The sequence below is a fragment of the Geotrypetes seraphini genome, chromosome 3 (assembly GCF_902459505.1).
Source record: "Geotrypetes seraphini chromosome 3, aGeoSer1.1, whole genome shotgun sequence".
In the NCBI taxonomy this organism is placed as follows: Eukaryota; Metazoa; Chordata; class Amphibia; order Gymnophiona; family Dermophiidae; genus Geotrypetes; species Geotrypetes seraphini.
This window is the reverse complement of record NC_047086.1, coordinates 103,954,147-103,970,040: the sequence shown is the minus strand read 5'-3', so window position 1 is coordinate 103,970,040 and position 15,894 is coordinate 103,954,147. Positions and strand designations below refer to the sequence as shown.

Here is a 15,894-nt window from a genome sequence, read left to right as displayed (position 1 = left end):
ATGAAAAACCAAGAAAAGTTGTTTTGGGGTATTTTTTTGTTAATCTTTATTCATTTTTTAAAACTCACAATAAGTGTAGCAAATAATACAATCATTTATCAAGTTTCAAGTTTATTAAAATTTTGATGTAAACGCAATATCAAATATTTTCAATGCGTATAACAATAATAATTTTAGGGGACAAGATAGAACAATTTATACCAATAAACATACAATTGATATACATACTAGATAGTGATACATAAGGAAAGAGGGGGTGAACTACAATTATTTAAGGAATAGAAAACCATTTATACTTTAACATCCCTTAATTTATCATCAAATTATAACTCGCATCAAATATCCCCCCTCCCTTATACCCAACAGTTATTCATAAGCAAAAGAAATCACAAAATATTCCCACCACCCCCCATCACACCCTGGACGTGCATGAACAAAAGGGAAAAATTAATATTTATTCTATGCAGTAATTTCAGTCTTTACAGTATCTTGTTAATGGCTCCCAAATAACCTGAAATTTCTTAAAATTTCCCTGCTGCATGGCAATTATCCTTTCCATTTTGAATATGTGATACACAGAGTTCCACCAAAAGCTATAATTCAGCCTATCCCAATTTTTCTAATTATTCTTTATCTGTTGTATGGCAACCCCTGTCATAATGAGTAGAAACTTATTGTTAGAGGATATTTGGCTTTTTGCCCTCATTGACATTCCAAACAATACAGTGTCATAGGATAATGCCACCAGATTATCTAACAAATTATTTATTTGACCCCACTTGTCCAGGAAACTTGCTCCAATTTAAGCTATGTCTAACTTAATGGAAAACCAAGAAAAGTTTTTAAGGAGTTTAAAGATATTGTGTAGTTGTATAATCCAACCCTTTAACACAGGATTCTACTTTTGAAAATATCAAAAACAAAATATAATGAATTACTTCTAAAAGTAATATGTGCAGTATTTGGACCCACACATCTAGTGTTTCAAATTAATGAATCAAGCAGAAGGAACCATTGGGACCATCATAGCACTCGCATGTTCCCAAAACTGCCAATAACTACTAAAGGAGTCCTTTTAAGGTTTGCTAACCAATTTAGGGCGCTAAGGCATTCAGTGCGCACTAATCTTTAGCGCACGATAAATTGGTTAGCATGCCTTATTAAAAGGACCCCAAAGTGCTTTAAATTCTTATAACACCAATTTATCTTGTTTCAGATAAGTTGGTGGTGGTATAAATTATTGGCGGTTTGGGGACCATGCAAATGCTATGATGGTCCCAATGGTTCCCTCTGTATGATTCATTCATTTGAAACACTAGAGGTGTGGGTCCGAGCACTGCACATATTACTTTTAGAAGTAATTCATCATATATTACATTTTGTTTTTTGTTTTCAAACATAGAATTCTGTGTTACTGTTGAATAATAGAGAATGACACGGGGACAAATTTGTCCCTGCAGGAACTCGATTTCCCCGTCCCATCCCTGTGAGTTTTTTTTGCTGTTCCTGCCCCATTCCTGTAAGCTCTGCCTTAACCGCACAAACTTTGAACACTTTAAGGCTTGTGCAGATGAGGACAGAGCTTACAGGAATGGGGCAGGGACAGGAAAAGAACTCGCCAGGATGGGAAAATGAGTTCCTACAAGGATGGGGAAAAATTTGTCCCCAAGTCATTCTCTTTTGGATAACTTAATAAGAAGCCACATCCTAAATATTGGTAAATGAGGGATTTTTGAGGTACTAATTCTGTATGTTACTGAATGGATGATAGCCAAATGCATGGCAGTAAGGAGGAGCAAGGGGGGGTCTTCTCAAATTCATTTCCCTCTCTTCTATCCCTAACTGTAGCTTTAGTTTGAGAGGGGGATAGGACTCACCCTAAATTTCATGGTCATAAGAACATAAGAAATGCCTCCACTGAATCAGACCTTTGGTCCATACAGTCCGGTGACCTGCACACGCGGAGGCCAATCCTGGTGTTCCCTGATGAAGAGCCTATTTTCCCGTATCCCTCAATGTGATTTGCAAGGAGGTGTGCATCCAACTTGCACTTGAATCCCATAATGGAGGTTTCCGTCACCACCTCCTCCAGGAGAGCATTCCAAGCGTCCACCACTCGCTGTGTAAAACAGAACTTTCTGACATTAGTCCTGGGCCTGTCGCCCATCAATTTCAGTCTATGACCTCTCGTCCGAGTCACATTTGACAACGTCAATAATGATGCTTCTTGTTCTATTATGTCAAAACCTTTTAGTATTTTGGAAGTCTCTTATCATATCCTTTCGCAGCCTTCTCTTCTCGAGGGTGAACAATCCCAGTTTTATGAGGTATTCTTTGTAGCTCAAATTCTCAATACCTTTTACTAGCTTCGTGGCTCGCCTCTGCACCCTCTCCAGCAGAGTTATATCCTTCTTTAGGTAAGGAGACCAGTGTTGGACACAGTACTCCAGATGTGGTCTGACCATTGCTCTGTAAAGCGGCATTATGACGTCCGCCGATCTACTTGTAATACTCTTCTTTATCATGCCCAACATCCTGTTCGCTTTCTTTGCCGCCGCTGCGCATTGTGCTGATGGCTTCAGGGTCCTGTCTATCAGTACCCCCAGGTCCCTTTCTTGTTCACTCTTGCCCAATGTCACACCTAACATTATATAATCATGTTCCTTGTTTTTTGTACCCAGATGCATCACTTTGCATTTGTCTATATTAAACTTAATCTGCCACTTTTCCGCCCATTTTTCTAGCTGGTTCAGATCTCTCTGGAGTTCTTCAATGTCCTTTTGTGATCCAACTGATCGACATAGTTTCGTGTCATCTGCGAACTTGATTATATTACTCGTCGTTTCCTCTTCCAGGTCATTTATGAATATATTGAATAATATTAGTCATGTTTTTAGGATACAACTTCCCTCTTAAGAATGTATACTATGCTGTTTGGTCCTGTAAATCTGCATATATGGTACATTCTGACATTTCCGCCCCTGACCAGTGAGATCTTGCTTGATGAACTTGCTGAAGTTCTTTGAGGGAATAAACAGGCATATAGACAAGGGTGACCAGGTCGACATTGCATATCTGGATTTTCAGAAGGTGTTAGACAAGGTCCCGTATGAATGGCTACTTCGAAAAATTGCAAGCCATGTAATTGAGGGTGAAATAGTGGATAAAAAACTGGTTGGCAGATAGGAAACAAAGAATGGGGATAAATGGACAAGACTCGGACTGGAAAAGCATCGCAAGTGGAGTGCCACAGGGTTTGGTGCTTGGACCTGTGCTCTTCAACATATTTATAAATGACCTGGAAATTGGTACGACAAGTTAGGTGATTAAATTTGCAGACAATATGAAGTTATTCAGAGTAGTGAAGACACAGAAGGATTGTGAATACCTGCAACATGACAAACACGCTCGAGAAATGGGCCACGACATGGCAAATGAGGTTTAACGTGGATAAGTGTAAGGTGATGCATGTTGGTAACAAAAATCTTATACACGAATATAGGATGTCCTGTGCAGTACTCGGAGAGACCCCCCAGGAAAGAGACTTGGGATAACTGGTCGATAAGTCAATGAAGCCATCTGCGGCAGTGGCGGCAAAAAGAGCGAGCAGAATGCTAGGAATGATTAAGAAGGGGATCGTGAACAGATCGGAGAAGGTTATGCCGCTGTACCAGGCCATGGTACGCCCCCACCTGAAATACTGCATCCAGCACTGGTTGCTGTACATGAAGGACATAGTACTACTCAAAAGGGTCCAGAGAAGAGTGACTAAAATGGTTAAAGGGCTGGAGGAGTTGCTGTAAAATGAGAGACTGGAGAAACTGGGCCTCTTCTTCCTTGAAAAGAGGAGACTGAGGGGACATGATCGAAATATTCAAGATAATGAAGGGAATAGACCAGGGGTCTCAAAGTCCCTCCTTGAGAGCCGCAATCCACTCGGGTTTTCAGGATTTTCCCTAATAAATATGCATGAGATCTATGTGCATGCACTGCTTTCAATGCATATTAATTGGGGAAATCCTGAAAACCCGACTGGATTGCGGCCCTCAAGAAAGGACTTTGAGATCCCTGGAATAGACTTAGTAGATAAAGACAGGTTGTTCACCTTCTCCAAGATAGAGAGAACAAGAGGGCACTCTCTAAAGTTAAAAGGGGATAGATTCCATACAAACGAAAGGAAGTTCTTTTTCACCCAGAGTGGCAGAAAACTGGAATGCTCTACTGGAGGCTGTTATAGGGGAAAACACCCTCCAGGGATTCAAGACAAAGTTAGACAAGTTCCTGCTAAACCAGAACGTACGCGGGTAAGGCTAGACTCAGGGCACTGGTCTTTGACCTGGGGGCCGCCGCGGGAGCGGACTGCTGGGCAAAATGGACCACTGGTCTGACCCAGCAGCAGCAATTCTTAGCTTCTTAGTAGAAGCTGAGACATTTCCGTCCCTAACCTGTGAGTAGAAGCTGGTTACAGGAATCGAACCCCAGTCTTGTATACAGCAGTAAAACCACTGCTCCCAAAACTGGTTCCTGTTAAGAAAGGAATGTTCTGCTTACACATTCTAGGATGTTTTTTGACTTAATATGAAGTTCTGCCACAATGTGCATTGTACCGTCATGTTATACAGATCTGCCAGTGAAGGGTTTAATAAATCTCATGCAAGTCACCATCATTAGAAATTCTCTGCTGGGAGTTGGTGTGAGGTTGTTGTTTTTCTTTTGGCTTTGACCTCTGTTGCAACTATTGCTGGAGTAGGAACTTTTCATTACCAAACAATTCTGTAAATCTGAGTTCTGCATACTTGCTTACCTCAGGTCTTATGATCTGGGTAACAAGAGTTCTGCACTACATTGATCATTCAACACAACTATGCAGTACCCCAAGAAAGAAGTTCTCCTCTCTAGGTCTGGACAGACAGCAGGGTAAGCTACAAGTAAGGGATAGTATCTTTTGAGGCCTAATGAGGGATGGGAAAGACTATCATGCTGGGTTAGGTACAGGGGTTTGGGGGAGTGGCTGACCAGTTTACAGGTAGGAGTGAAGTAGAGGGAAGGCTAGTTTTTTTTTGTTGTTGTTGTTGGTCTTTTTTTAGGGAGGGAGGAAACTAAGGGGGGGAAAAGACAGGTGGGCTAAAAACCTGAGTTGCAGGACTGCTGGCTATATTTCTACCAGTGGAGTTCATGGATTCATTAAGGGCCTAATTACTAAGCTTTTCTCTTCCCTTTGGACAAAGAATAAACTTATTTAAAAAAACAAAAAAACCACAAGCTCAAATGGAGGTGAAGTAGACCTCTCCTACAATAACTAGGGGAAGGGGTGGAAAAGATCTAGGGCAGGCCATTGGGGCTGAAGATCTAGGCTTATTCCTATATCAAAAGAATTGATCAAAATAGCCTAATGGCACTGTAGAAATAAGCAGTAGAATTGTGCTGTACCAATGAAAAACTGAGCATGAAAACACAATAGGCAGACTGGATGGGCCATTTGGCCTTTATCTGCCATCATGTTTCATGTTTTTATGTAACACACATGTAGCAAAAGGCTAAACAAGAAAATACATTAAGTTTGGGTGTGTGGGGGGTTATTTTTTTTTTTTTAATTAAAAGTTCTGGAGAGTCTAAAATGAATAACTGGATGCACCCAAACAGGGCTGGTCTGAAGTTAACCCTTTCAAACCAGGATTGATATTTTCTTACTGTAACAGTGATACTTCAGGTTTTGTGCAACTGAAGAAAAATTGTAGGTAATTGGGAAGTAAAATCGTAGAGCACTATTTAGACTGAGTTTAAAATAGTGATATGCAAACAAGTGATGAGATTCCAGTGTGGTGAAGGATGTTTCCAGTTTGCTCCCAGCTCCGATAGTTCTGCTCCTTGTATTATGGAAGCTTGGCAGAAGACCAAGGACCAAACTAAAACTGTAGTAAAGTTGGTGCTAAAGTTTTCAGTTTAAAAGAATATCTCAAGGCTTTCATGAGTGGAATTAGTTTGCAGAGCTGTTTCCTTGATCTTTGATACAGCTGCTCACATACTGTGTAGCACAGTGGTCTCAAACTATAACCCTTTGCAGGGCCACATTTTGGATTTGTAGGTACTTGGAGGGCCTCAGAAAAAAATAGTTAATGTCATATTAAAGAAATGACAATGTTGCATGAGGTAAAACTCTTTATAGTTTATCAATCTTTCCTTTTGGCTAAGTCTTAATAATAATAATAATATTATAATTTATAGCTAGAGACATATGATCAAGAAACTATTATTTTACTTTTGTGATTATGATAAACATACAGAGGGCCTCAAAATAGTATCCGGTGGGCCACATGTGGCCCCAGGCTGTGAGTTTGAGACCCCACTGGTCTAGCACCTTCCCTGCTACTCATGAACTTCATTCTCTGTTTTATAGAATGATATAACAAACCAGGCTCCTGAAGATCAAGATGGATCTGGTGATGATGAAGACACATCGGGCTTCGGCTCTGGATGTAAGTATTCTTCACTCCCCCTTTCTGCCCCTCACGCTGTCTCTTCTATAGTACTGAAAATGAAAAGTGGATGTTCATACAGATGTCGGTAGCAAGAATATTAAGTCCCCTCACTTGTGGGAACACTGATGGTAAACATTTCTCTCCTTTTTGTTAATCTCGAATGCAATATAATAAAGTAGAAGAATTTTGTAGAGAAGAGAGGGGTACTTTTATCATACAAGTGTGCTCAGGTCTCTGAGTTACAGGAGTTGGTGTTTTACTTAGCTTTCAGCAAAGCTTCTGATACTATCTCATAAGAGGGTTTTGAGTGCTGAGCAGCCTTCAGGTAGCCCCTCATGTGCCTGATTTAGAAGTGGTTGACTGGCTTGAATAGTAATTGCTGTCCATTTCCATATGAATTGTATGTTCTGTACTGGAGCTATTGTCTTCCTTTAATCGCAAACTTTGCAGAATGATGTTGCTCATATCTTTCAACTCCTCCCCTTCACCAGTGGAGAATAGCTCCCTCTTCAGTTTTTCCTTCTGCAAGTGAACTGAGGTGTGCTCTGTTCTGATCTGCTTTGCTTAATTCTATTATTTTGGGGTATTTTTGTCGGTAGTTTTGTGGGTTTTTTTGGGGGGAGGAGGGGTTTCCTGTGTGGCTTTTGTGCCTGGAGGTCCCCTTATTGGGGTTACTCCACCAGGGAAAAGACGCAGACCCATAAGGTCAGGCTGCTCACAGGCCAATCACTTGGAGTACCTTGCTTGGAGTATCACTTGAAGTGATTGGCTTGCAGGCCAATCACTTGGAGCCTGCTTTGTGATCCATCTATACATTCATTCTGCATCAGGACTTGCTTGGATCAGTTCCTTATCTTGTTTTAACTATACAAGCAACTTACCTTGAGTTTAGCTATCCATCTGTTTATCCTAATGGACTCTGTACCACCCATCTTGTCCCTATCTAGAATCTTCATGTGGCCCCTCGGCTATATGATAAAGCTATATTGTAGAAAAGCATCAGCATCTTTCTATTTGAACCTTCTAATGTGTGTCAGGTGTTTCATAAGTATTACACTGACAACAACAATAATTTATTTCTATAGCGCTACCAGGCGCACACAGAACTGCATATTGTACATATAAGAGATGGTCCCTGCTAAGAAGAGCTTACATTCTAATTATGACACACACAGGACAAAAGGGGAGTCGGAACAAGTGCTCATGTGGGGTATTAGATTGGTGGGGGGAGGTGCTGATGAGGTGGCATCACATAGGACAAAGGAGAGTCCAAACTGGTGCTCAAGAAGGGAATTGGTGGAGGCTGAAGAAGTGGTAGCGGACCATTGAGGGGAAGACAGATATATATATTTTATTTATTTATTTTATTTAAAAATTTATATACTGCATACAACTATGTGATTTCCATATGACATACATAGAATCTTGTTTCCCTCCGATTATCACATATAACATAGACGTATCAAGAGAAAAACATTAATCATCCCTGTTATAATAGAGATAGAGCACAAATTTGATCAGTTCAGAAGTACAAACAAGCTTTAAATCATATGTTGGTAGGGTTAGGATTTAAACACAGCTTCAAATAAGTGGGTTTTCAGTCTGAATTTAAATACTGCCAGAGACTTAAACTGACCGATTTAAACTGACAACGCGGGGAGCATGAACTGCTAATACTGAGGGGGATTTCCTTGATAAAGCCCGTATGGGCGGAACGTAGACTACGTCGGAGTGCGTACCCCCACCCGCGTAGCAGGAGATAAGATGAGTAATTTATTATTAAAATTTATTTATTGAAAATAACTTAAAAAGTATTGCAAAATAAATAATATGACCGATGACGATTAGGGATACCGATTATCTCTGTATGATCTAAAGTTTAGTGACATACAGATGTATCACTGAGGTCTGTGAGTACATCGAGATAAAGTACTGCTATAAGTTTTTACAAGATCTTCTTACTGATATATATGTTGCTTGACTTGAAGGAAGATTAAAAATTTCATAGAGTCAGTGGTTAGGTTGTAGAGACTTAGCCTGACATAATGAGCCAGTCAGGTTGTTCCAGGCATGTGGCGTAGCAAGATAGAAGGAATGGAGATTTGAGTTGATAGTAGAGGAGAATGGTACCGAAAGAAGGGCCTTGTCTGCTGGACAGAGTTCCCGGGGGGTCAGTAAAGGGCGTAATTAAGAGGAGAGATGCTGAGCAGCTGCAGAGCGAGTACACTTGAATGTCAGTAAGAAGAGTTTTGAATTGTTTGTGGAGATGAGACAGGAAGCCAGTGAAGTGACCTGAGGAGAGGTGTAATATGCGTATAATGACACTGGCAGAATATGTGGCTGCTATTTGGGTTTCAGTGCTGTTAAATATTTTTGAAACTGATGAGTTTATCTCATTGTATTTTTGTTTATACATAAGAACATAAAAGTTGCCTTATTAGAACAGACCGAAGGCCCATCAAGCCCAGTATCCTGTTTCCAATGGTGGCCAGCCCAGGTCACAAGTACCTGGCAAGATCCCAAGGAGTAAAACAGATTTTATGCTGTTTATCCTAGGAATAAACAGTGAATTTCCTCACATCCATCTTAGTAATGGCTTATGGACTCTTGTTTTAGGAAATTATCCAATTTAAACCCTGCTAAGCTATTGTTATGCTGTTAACAAAATTGTAAGTGTGTTATGTTGAACTGTATTCAATGTGCATTGCCTTGACTGAATCTCTCCATAAAGGTGGTTAATAAATCAAAAAATAAACCATATCTTTGCTGGTAGGGATTCTATGGCGCCACCCCCACCCCCAGCCAAAGATTTCCTGTGCAAGTCCTCACACATGCAGCCACAGCAGCACTCAAGTCAGTAGGGTGCTTGTGTTATCAATGCTGATATTCCTGCACATGCTCAGTTTTATGTCAGACAGAGCATGTGCGAGAGTGCAAGCAATGGCAGCAGATGCATGCCGGCCAACTTAAGCCTGTTCAGACAGCACAAGCGGGGAGTTGTACAAGGGATCCCTTCAGCTGGCAGGGCTTGGACAGATGTGGGAGGCTCCTCGTGATGATCAGCCTGTTATCTGGATAAATTTAGGGTAGCAACCTTTACCTAGAGACAAACGTGATGGCAGATAAAGGCCAAATGGCTCATCAAGTCTGCCCATCTGCAGCATCCACAAGTCTGCCCATCTACAGCATCCACCTGCTCTCCCTAAGAAATCCCACATGTCTGTCCCACACTTTCTTGAATTCAGACGGTCTGTCCCTGCTACTTCTATCGGGATACTATTCTGTACATCTATTACCCTTTCTGTTAAAATGAATTCCCTTAGATTACTCCTGAACCTCTCACCTTTTTAACTTCATTATATGCCCTCTCATTCCAGAGCTTCCTTTGAAATGAAAGATTCTCCTCATTTTGTATTTATGCCACTTAGATACTTAAATGTCTCTATCGCATCTCCCCTTTCCCACCTTTCCTCCAAAGTGTGTGTTTGTGTGTGTGGCTGTGGTATAGTGATTTCTATTCCGCCAATACCTTGTGGTTCAAGGCGGATTACAAAAGAAGTTATCTGGCCATTTCCAAAGGAATTGAAGAGAAGAGCGGGTTGCTTCAGAGAAATTGGGATGAGTCTTGCAGTGTTTGTCTTCCAGGATTTCTTGACTAGCATGGTTTTTATTTCTTTTCTAAACGATTTGTAGTCTGGGGTCGTTATCAGGAAATTGGAGAGTCGGTAGTCCAGTTTTGCTGCTTGTGTGGCTAGAAGGCCATCGTACAGTTTATAGATAGAGATCTTTGTTTGTATGCCTTATGATGACACCAACCATTTTAGTAGCCTTCCTATGAACTGACTGCATCCTGGTTATATCATTGTGAAGGTGCATTCTCCAGAATTGCACACAATATTCTAAATGAGGTCTCACCAGAGAATTGTATAGCAGCATCAATACGTCCCTTTTTTCTACTGGCCTTACCTCTCTCTGTGCACCCAAGCATCCTTCTAGCTTTTGCCATCATCTTTTCAACTGTTTGGCCACCTATAGATCATCCCATACTATTACACCCAAGTTCCGCTCCTCTTTCGTGCACAAAAGTTCTTCACTCCCTAAACTGTACCATTCCCTTGGGTTTTTGTAGCCCAAATGCATGACCTTGCATTGCTTAGCGTTAAATCTTATCTGCCACATTTCAGACAATTCTTCAAGCTTCTCTAGGTCCTTCCTCATGTTCACACCATCAGTGATGTCTGCTCTATTGCACATTTGGTATCATCTGCAAAGAGGCAAATCTCACCTGAAAGCCCTTCTGCAATATTGCTTACAAAAATGTTAAAAAGAACAGGCCCAGGAACCGAACTTTGAGGCATACCACTGGTAACATCCCTTTCCTCAGAACAATCACCAATTCTCTGGTCACCCAGTTAAAGAAATTGATCAGATTGTCTGACAAGACCTGCCTCTAGTGAATCAACGTTGCCTCGGATCCTGTAATCCACTGGATTCCAGAAACATCACTATTCTCTCTTAAAAGTGTTTCCATTAATTTACTTACCACAGAAGTCAGACTTGACTTAGCCTGTAGTTCCCTACTTCTTCCTTACTCCCACTTTTGCGGAGAGGGACCACATTCGCCCTTCTCCAATCCTCTTGTCCCCTTGTATCACTCCCGACTAAAGAAGCATTGAAGAGGTCAGCCAGCAGAGCTGCCAGAACTGCCTAAGTTCCTTCAGTACTCTCAGATATACACCATTTGGCCCCATTGCTTTAGCCACCTTTGGTTTAGGTATCTCCTCATAAACACAATCCTCTGAAAATCGATTGGGGTTTACCACACCTCCATCCCTATTTGCATTTGTCTTATGTGGTCCTGGTCCTGCTCCTGGTACTTCTGCTGTGAACACAAAACAGTAATATTTATTAAGCAATTCAGCCTTATCTAAATATTTCTCCCCTTCACCTTTTGAGTCTCACAATGCCACTTTTGCACTTCTTACCATCACTAATACTGTATATCTAAAAAAAGTCTTGTCTCTTCCGCCCCCACCCACCCCCAATTTTATTGTCAACTATTAGAGAATGACACGGGGAAAAATTTGTTCCTGTCCCCCGCAAACCATCTGATCCCATCCACAGAAGCCTCGAATAGTTTTATACTGAACTTATTTTGTTAAAAATATAAAAAGAAACAATATTCTGTACAATTGTCATTTTATAAATCAAAGTTTTAGCTGCTGAACTAGAGAAAGAGTTGTTCAGCTGGCAGGGCTTTATTTATAAATGTTTATCAATACAACTAATATACTACTTTACCCTAAAGCAAAAAAATAAAATAAAATAAATAGAAATTTTTGTTTCTACCTTTTCTCATCTGGTTTCTGCTTTACTCATCTCTTCCATATGCTCTGTTATTATGCTTCTCCCTTCCATCTCTCCTTCCCCACCTCTCCATTGGTCTGGCATCCATCTTCTTCTCTCTGCTCCCCCATAGTCTGGCACCTCTTGCCCATTTCCCTTCAGCATCTTCTCCCCACTCTCTCCTGCCCATTTCCCTTCAGCATCTTTTCCCTACTCTCTCCTGCCCATTTCCCTTCAGCATCTTTTACCCACTCTCTCCTGCCCATTTCCCCTCAGTGTCTTCTCCCTACTCTCTCCCTCTCTCCACTTCCCTTAAGTATACCCGGTCCAGCAGCCTCCCTCCCTCTCGATCACCCTGAATCTTAACAACATCCATTAAAATAAAAACATCTTGGTGTTAGTACCTGACATGCTCTGAAACAAAAGCTCTTTCATCTCCCATAGACAGAGTGTAGCAGCTCACTGCTGAACATTCCCTCCCTTCCCCTTACCACGGTGACTCTCCTCATCTCCCAGTGGCCCCCTTCAAGTTGCGCGTGGCCACAGAAACCTCTCCCCTGACGCAACTGTAAGCAGGAAGTTGCATTAGCAGCCACACGCGACAGACGAAAGCTGGATCGGGCAGCTGGGAGACAGAAAAAAAGCAGAAAATCACTATGGCAAGGTGAAGGAAGGAAGTAAGATACCCAATCGGTGACCCTGTAAGTTCCCTCCCATAACTGTGGAGATAAGGCCATTCACTGCTCCACGGGGCGGTGAATGGCTTTGTCCCAGTACCCACGGTGACCACTACTTTCTCACACTGTTTCGGCGGGCTACCCGTGGCTAGCTGCAAGTAACAGCCACCATGTCAATCTCTATCAGCTATCTTTTCTTCCATTTGCATCTTTGCCTTTCTGACTATTCTACCAGTCTTAACTTTTCTAGATATTTTGGCCCATGTTTCTCTTTCTTTGATCTTTGTAGTTTATGAAAGCTAACCTCCTTTTTCTTTACCTTTTCATCTACTACTTTTGAGAACCAGAATGGCCTTCTTTTTCTTTTATTTACTTTACTTACAAAATGGTTTGTTGCCTTTACAATAGCTCCTTTCAGTTTTGACCACTGTTTTCCTACTTCAGACATTCCCATCCAGACAACAATTCCTTGATACAATCCCCCATTTGAATAAAGTTAGTTTTTTAGTCTAGAACCTTTACTTTTGAATGAACCCTCTACACCTGTCTTAATATTAACCACACCATCTGGTGATAGCTGGATGCCAGATGATTACCCATTGCAACACCAGAAACATTTTCTCAGTTTGTAAGTACTAAGTCCAGTATGGCCCCCATCCCATGTGGGTTCCATACCAACTGCTGGAACAGTTCTCCTTGTGGAAAATCCAGGATCTCATTACTTCTAGAAGACCCTGCAATAGGGATACCCCAATCAATATCTGGATTGTAAAAAAATCACCTTGTTAGCTAAGCAGAAGGTAGGCTGACTATCGCAACTATCCAGTTAATTGTCCATTGTTCAAGTTAGTGACTAAAAATGGAATTTTATAACTACAATCATTTTTAATTGGTGACCAATCACAAGTTAAAATTTTTGATTAAATATCTGTACTTTAAACTAAGTTAAGCAGGTGATCTAGTCCAAGATCTGTTTCTTTTCAAGTCATCGTTTCCTCCTCAAAACAAAATCTGATTTATTATTTAACCTATAGTACTAATAGGGAAATTTACTTCAACATTACACACCACTTCCATTGGATAGAATGTTTGTGAGGGAGAGGTTGGAGTTGGTAGCTGATTGGGCTTCATGTTCTTTTATGACCAAAAGTAGTTGCCTGGTGGCCATTTTATCCCATGTAAACTTTTTAAATTCCGGGGTCATACTTCCGGGAAATGGGCAAGAGAGTGGGGAGAAGACGTTGAAGGGAAATGGGCAAGAGAGAAGCCAGACTATGGGGGAGCGGAGGGAAGAAGATGGATGCCAGACCAATGGAGAGGTGGGGTAGGAGAGATGGAAGGGAGAGGCACAGTAACAGAGCATATGGAAGAGATGAGGAAAGCAGAAACCAGATGACAAAGGTAGAAACAAAATTTCTATTTATTTTATTTTTTTGCTTTAGGATAAAGTAGTATATTACCGTATTTTCGCGGATATAATGCGCGCGTTATACGTGATTTTACGTACCGCGCATACCCCTCGCGCGTTATATGCCTGAGCGCGGTATACAAAAGTTTTTAAACATAGTTCCCACCCCGCCCGACGCCCGATTCACCCCCCCAGCAGGACCGCTCGCACCCCCACCCCGAACGACCGCTCGCACGCGCTCCCACCCGCACCCGCATCCACGATCGGAGCAAGAGGGAGCCCAAGCCCTCTTGCCCGGCCGACTCCCCGACGTCCGATACATCCCCCCCCCCGGCAGGACCACTCGCACCCTCACCCCGAAGGACCGCCGACTCCCCAACAATATCGGGCCAGGAGGGAGCCCAAACCCTCCTGGCCACGGCGACCCCCTAACCCCACCCCGCACTACATTACGGGCAGGAGGGATCCCAGGCCCTCCTGCCCTCGACGCAAACCCCCTCCCCCCAACGACCGCCCCCCCCCAAGAACCTCCGCCCGTCCCTCAGCCGACCCGCGACCCCCCTGGCCGACCCCCACGACACCCCCACCCGCCTTCCCCGTACTTTGTGTAGTTGGGCCAGAAGGGAGCCCAAACCCTCCTGGCCACGGCGACCCCCTAACCCCACCCCGCACTACATTACGGGCAGGAGGGCTCCCAGGCCCTCCTGCCCTCGACGCACACCCCCCTCCCTCCAACGACCGTCCCCCCCCAAGAACCTCCGACCGACCCGCGACCCCCCTGGCCGACCCCCCCACCCCCCTTCCCCGTACCTTTGGAAGTTGGCCGGACAGACGGGAGCCAAACCCGCCTGTCCGGCAGGCAGCCAACGAAGGAATGAGGCCGGATTGGCCCATCCGTCCTAAAGCTCCGCCTACTGGTGGGGCCTAAGGCGCGTGGGCCAATCAGAATAGGCCCTGGAGCCTTAGGTCCCACCTGGGGGCGCGGCCTGAGGCACATGGGCCAAACCCGACCATGTGTCTCAGGCCGCGCCCCCAGGTGGGACCTAAGGCTCCAGGGCCTATTCTGATTGGCCCACGCGCCTTAGGCCCCACCAGTAGGCGGAGCTTTAGGACGGATGGGCCAATCCGGCCTCATTCCTTCGTTGGCTGCCTGCCGGACAGGCGGGTTTGGCTCCCGTCTGTCCGGCCAACTTCCAAAGGTACGGGGAAGGGGGGTGGGGGGGTCGGCCAGGGGGGTCGCGGGTCGGTCGGAGGTTCTTGGGGGGGGGCGGTCGTTGGAGGGAGGGGGGTTTGCGTCGAGGGCAGGAGGGCCTGGGATCCCTCCTGCCCGTAATGTAGTGCGGGGTGGGGTTAGGGGGTCGCCGTGGCCAGGAGGGTTTGGGCTCCCTTCTGGCCCAACTACACAAAGTACGGGGAAGGCGGGTGGGGGTGTCGTGGGGGTCGGCCAGGGGGGTCGCGGGTCGGCTGGGGGACGGGCGGAGGTTCTTGGGGGGGGCGGTCGTTGGGGGGAGGGGGTTTGCGTCGAGGGCAGGAGGGCCTGGGATCCCTCCTGCCCGTAATGTAGTGCGGGGTGGGGTTAGGGGGTCGCCGTGGCCAGGAGGATTTGGGCTCCGTCCTGGCCCAATATTGTCGGGGAGTCGGCGGTCCTTCGGGGTGGGGGTGCGAGTGGTCCTGCCGAGGGGGGAGAAGAATCGGACGTCGAGGGGGGGCATCAGGCTTTCAGGATGGGGACAGGACTTCAAGGGGGGACAGGCAGATCTTCAAGGGGGACAGGCAGACCTTCAAGGGGGACAGGACTTCAAGGGGGGACAGGCAGACCTTCAAGGGGGGACAGGCAGACCTTCAAGGGGGGACAGGCACGGAGAGGCGGGGCAGTGCACCGAAAGTCAGGGCGGGTGAACGGTGAGTCGGGGCAACCAGAGGAGAGTCGGGGCAGTGCACCGAAAGTCAGGGTGAGTCGGGGCAACCAGAGGAGAGTCGGGGC

At 44.3% G+C, this 15,894-nt stretch overlaps 1 protein-coding gene across 1 annotated transcript in view; it reads left to right on the top strand.

Annotated features, from left to right (window-relative positions):
• Positions 1-15,894, top strand: part of SDC1 (syndecan 1) — a 128,211-nt gene that overhangs the window by 89,226 nt on the left and 23,091 nt on the right. The window contains exon 2 of the mRNA XM_033939158.1: positions 6,398-6,476. Coding sequence (XP_033795049.1) covers positions 6,398-6,476 — 79 coding nt within the window. The remainder of the gene's footprint in view (positions 1-6,397; positions 6,477-15,894) is intronic.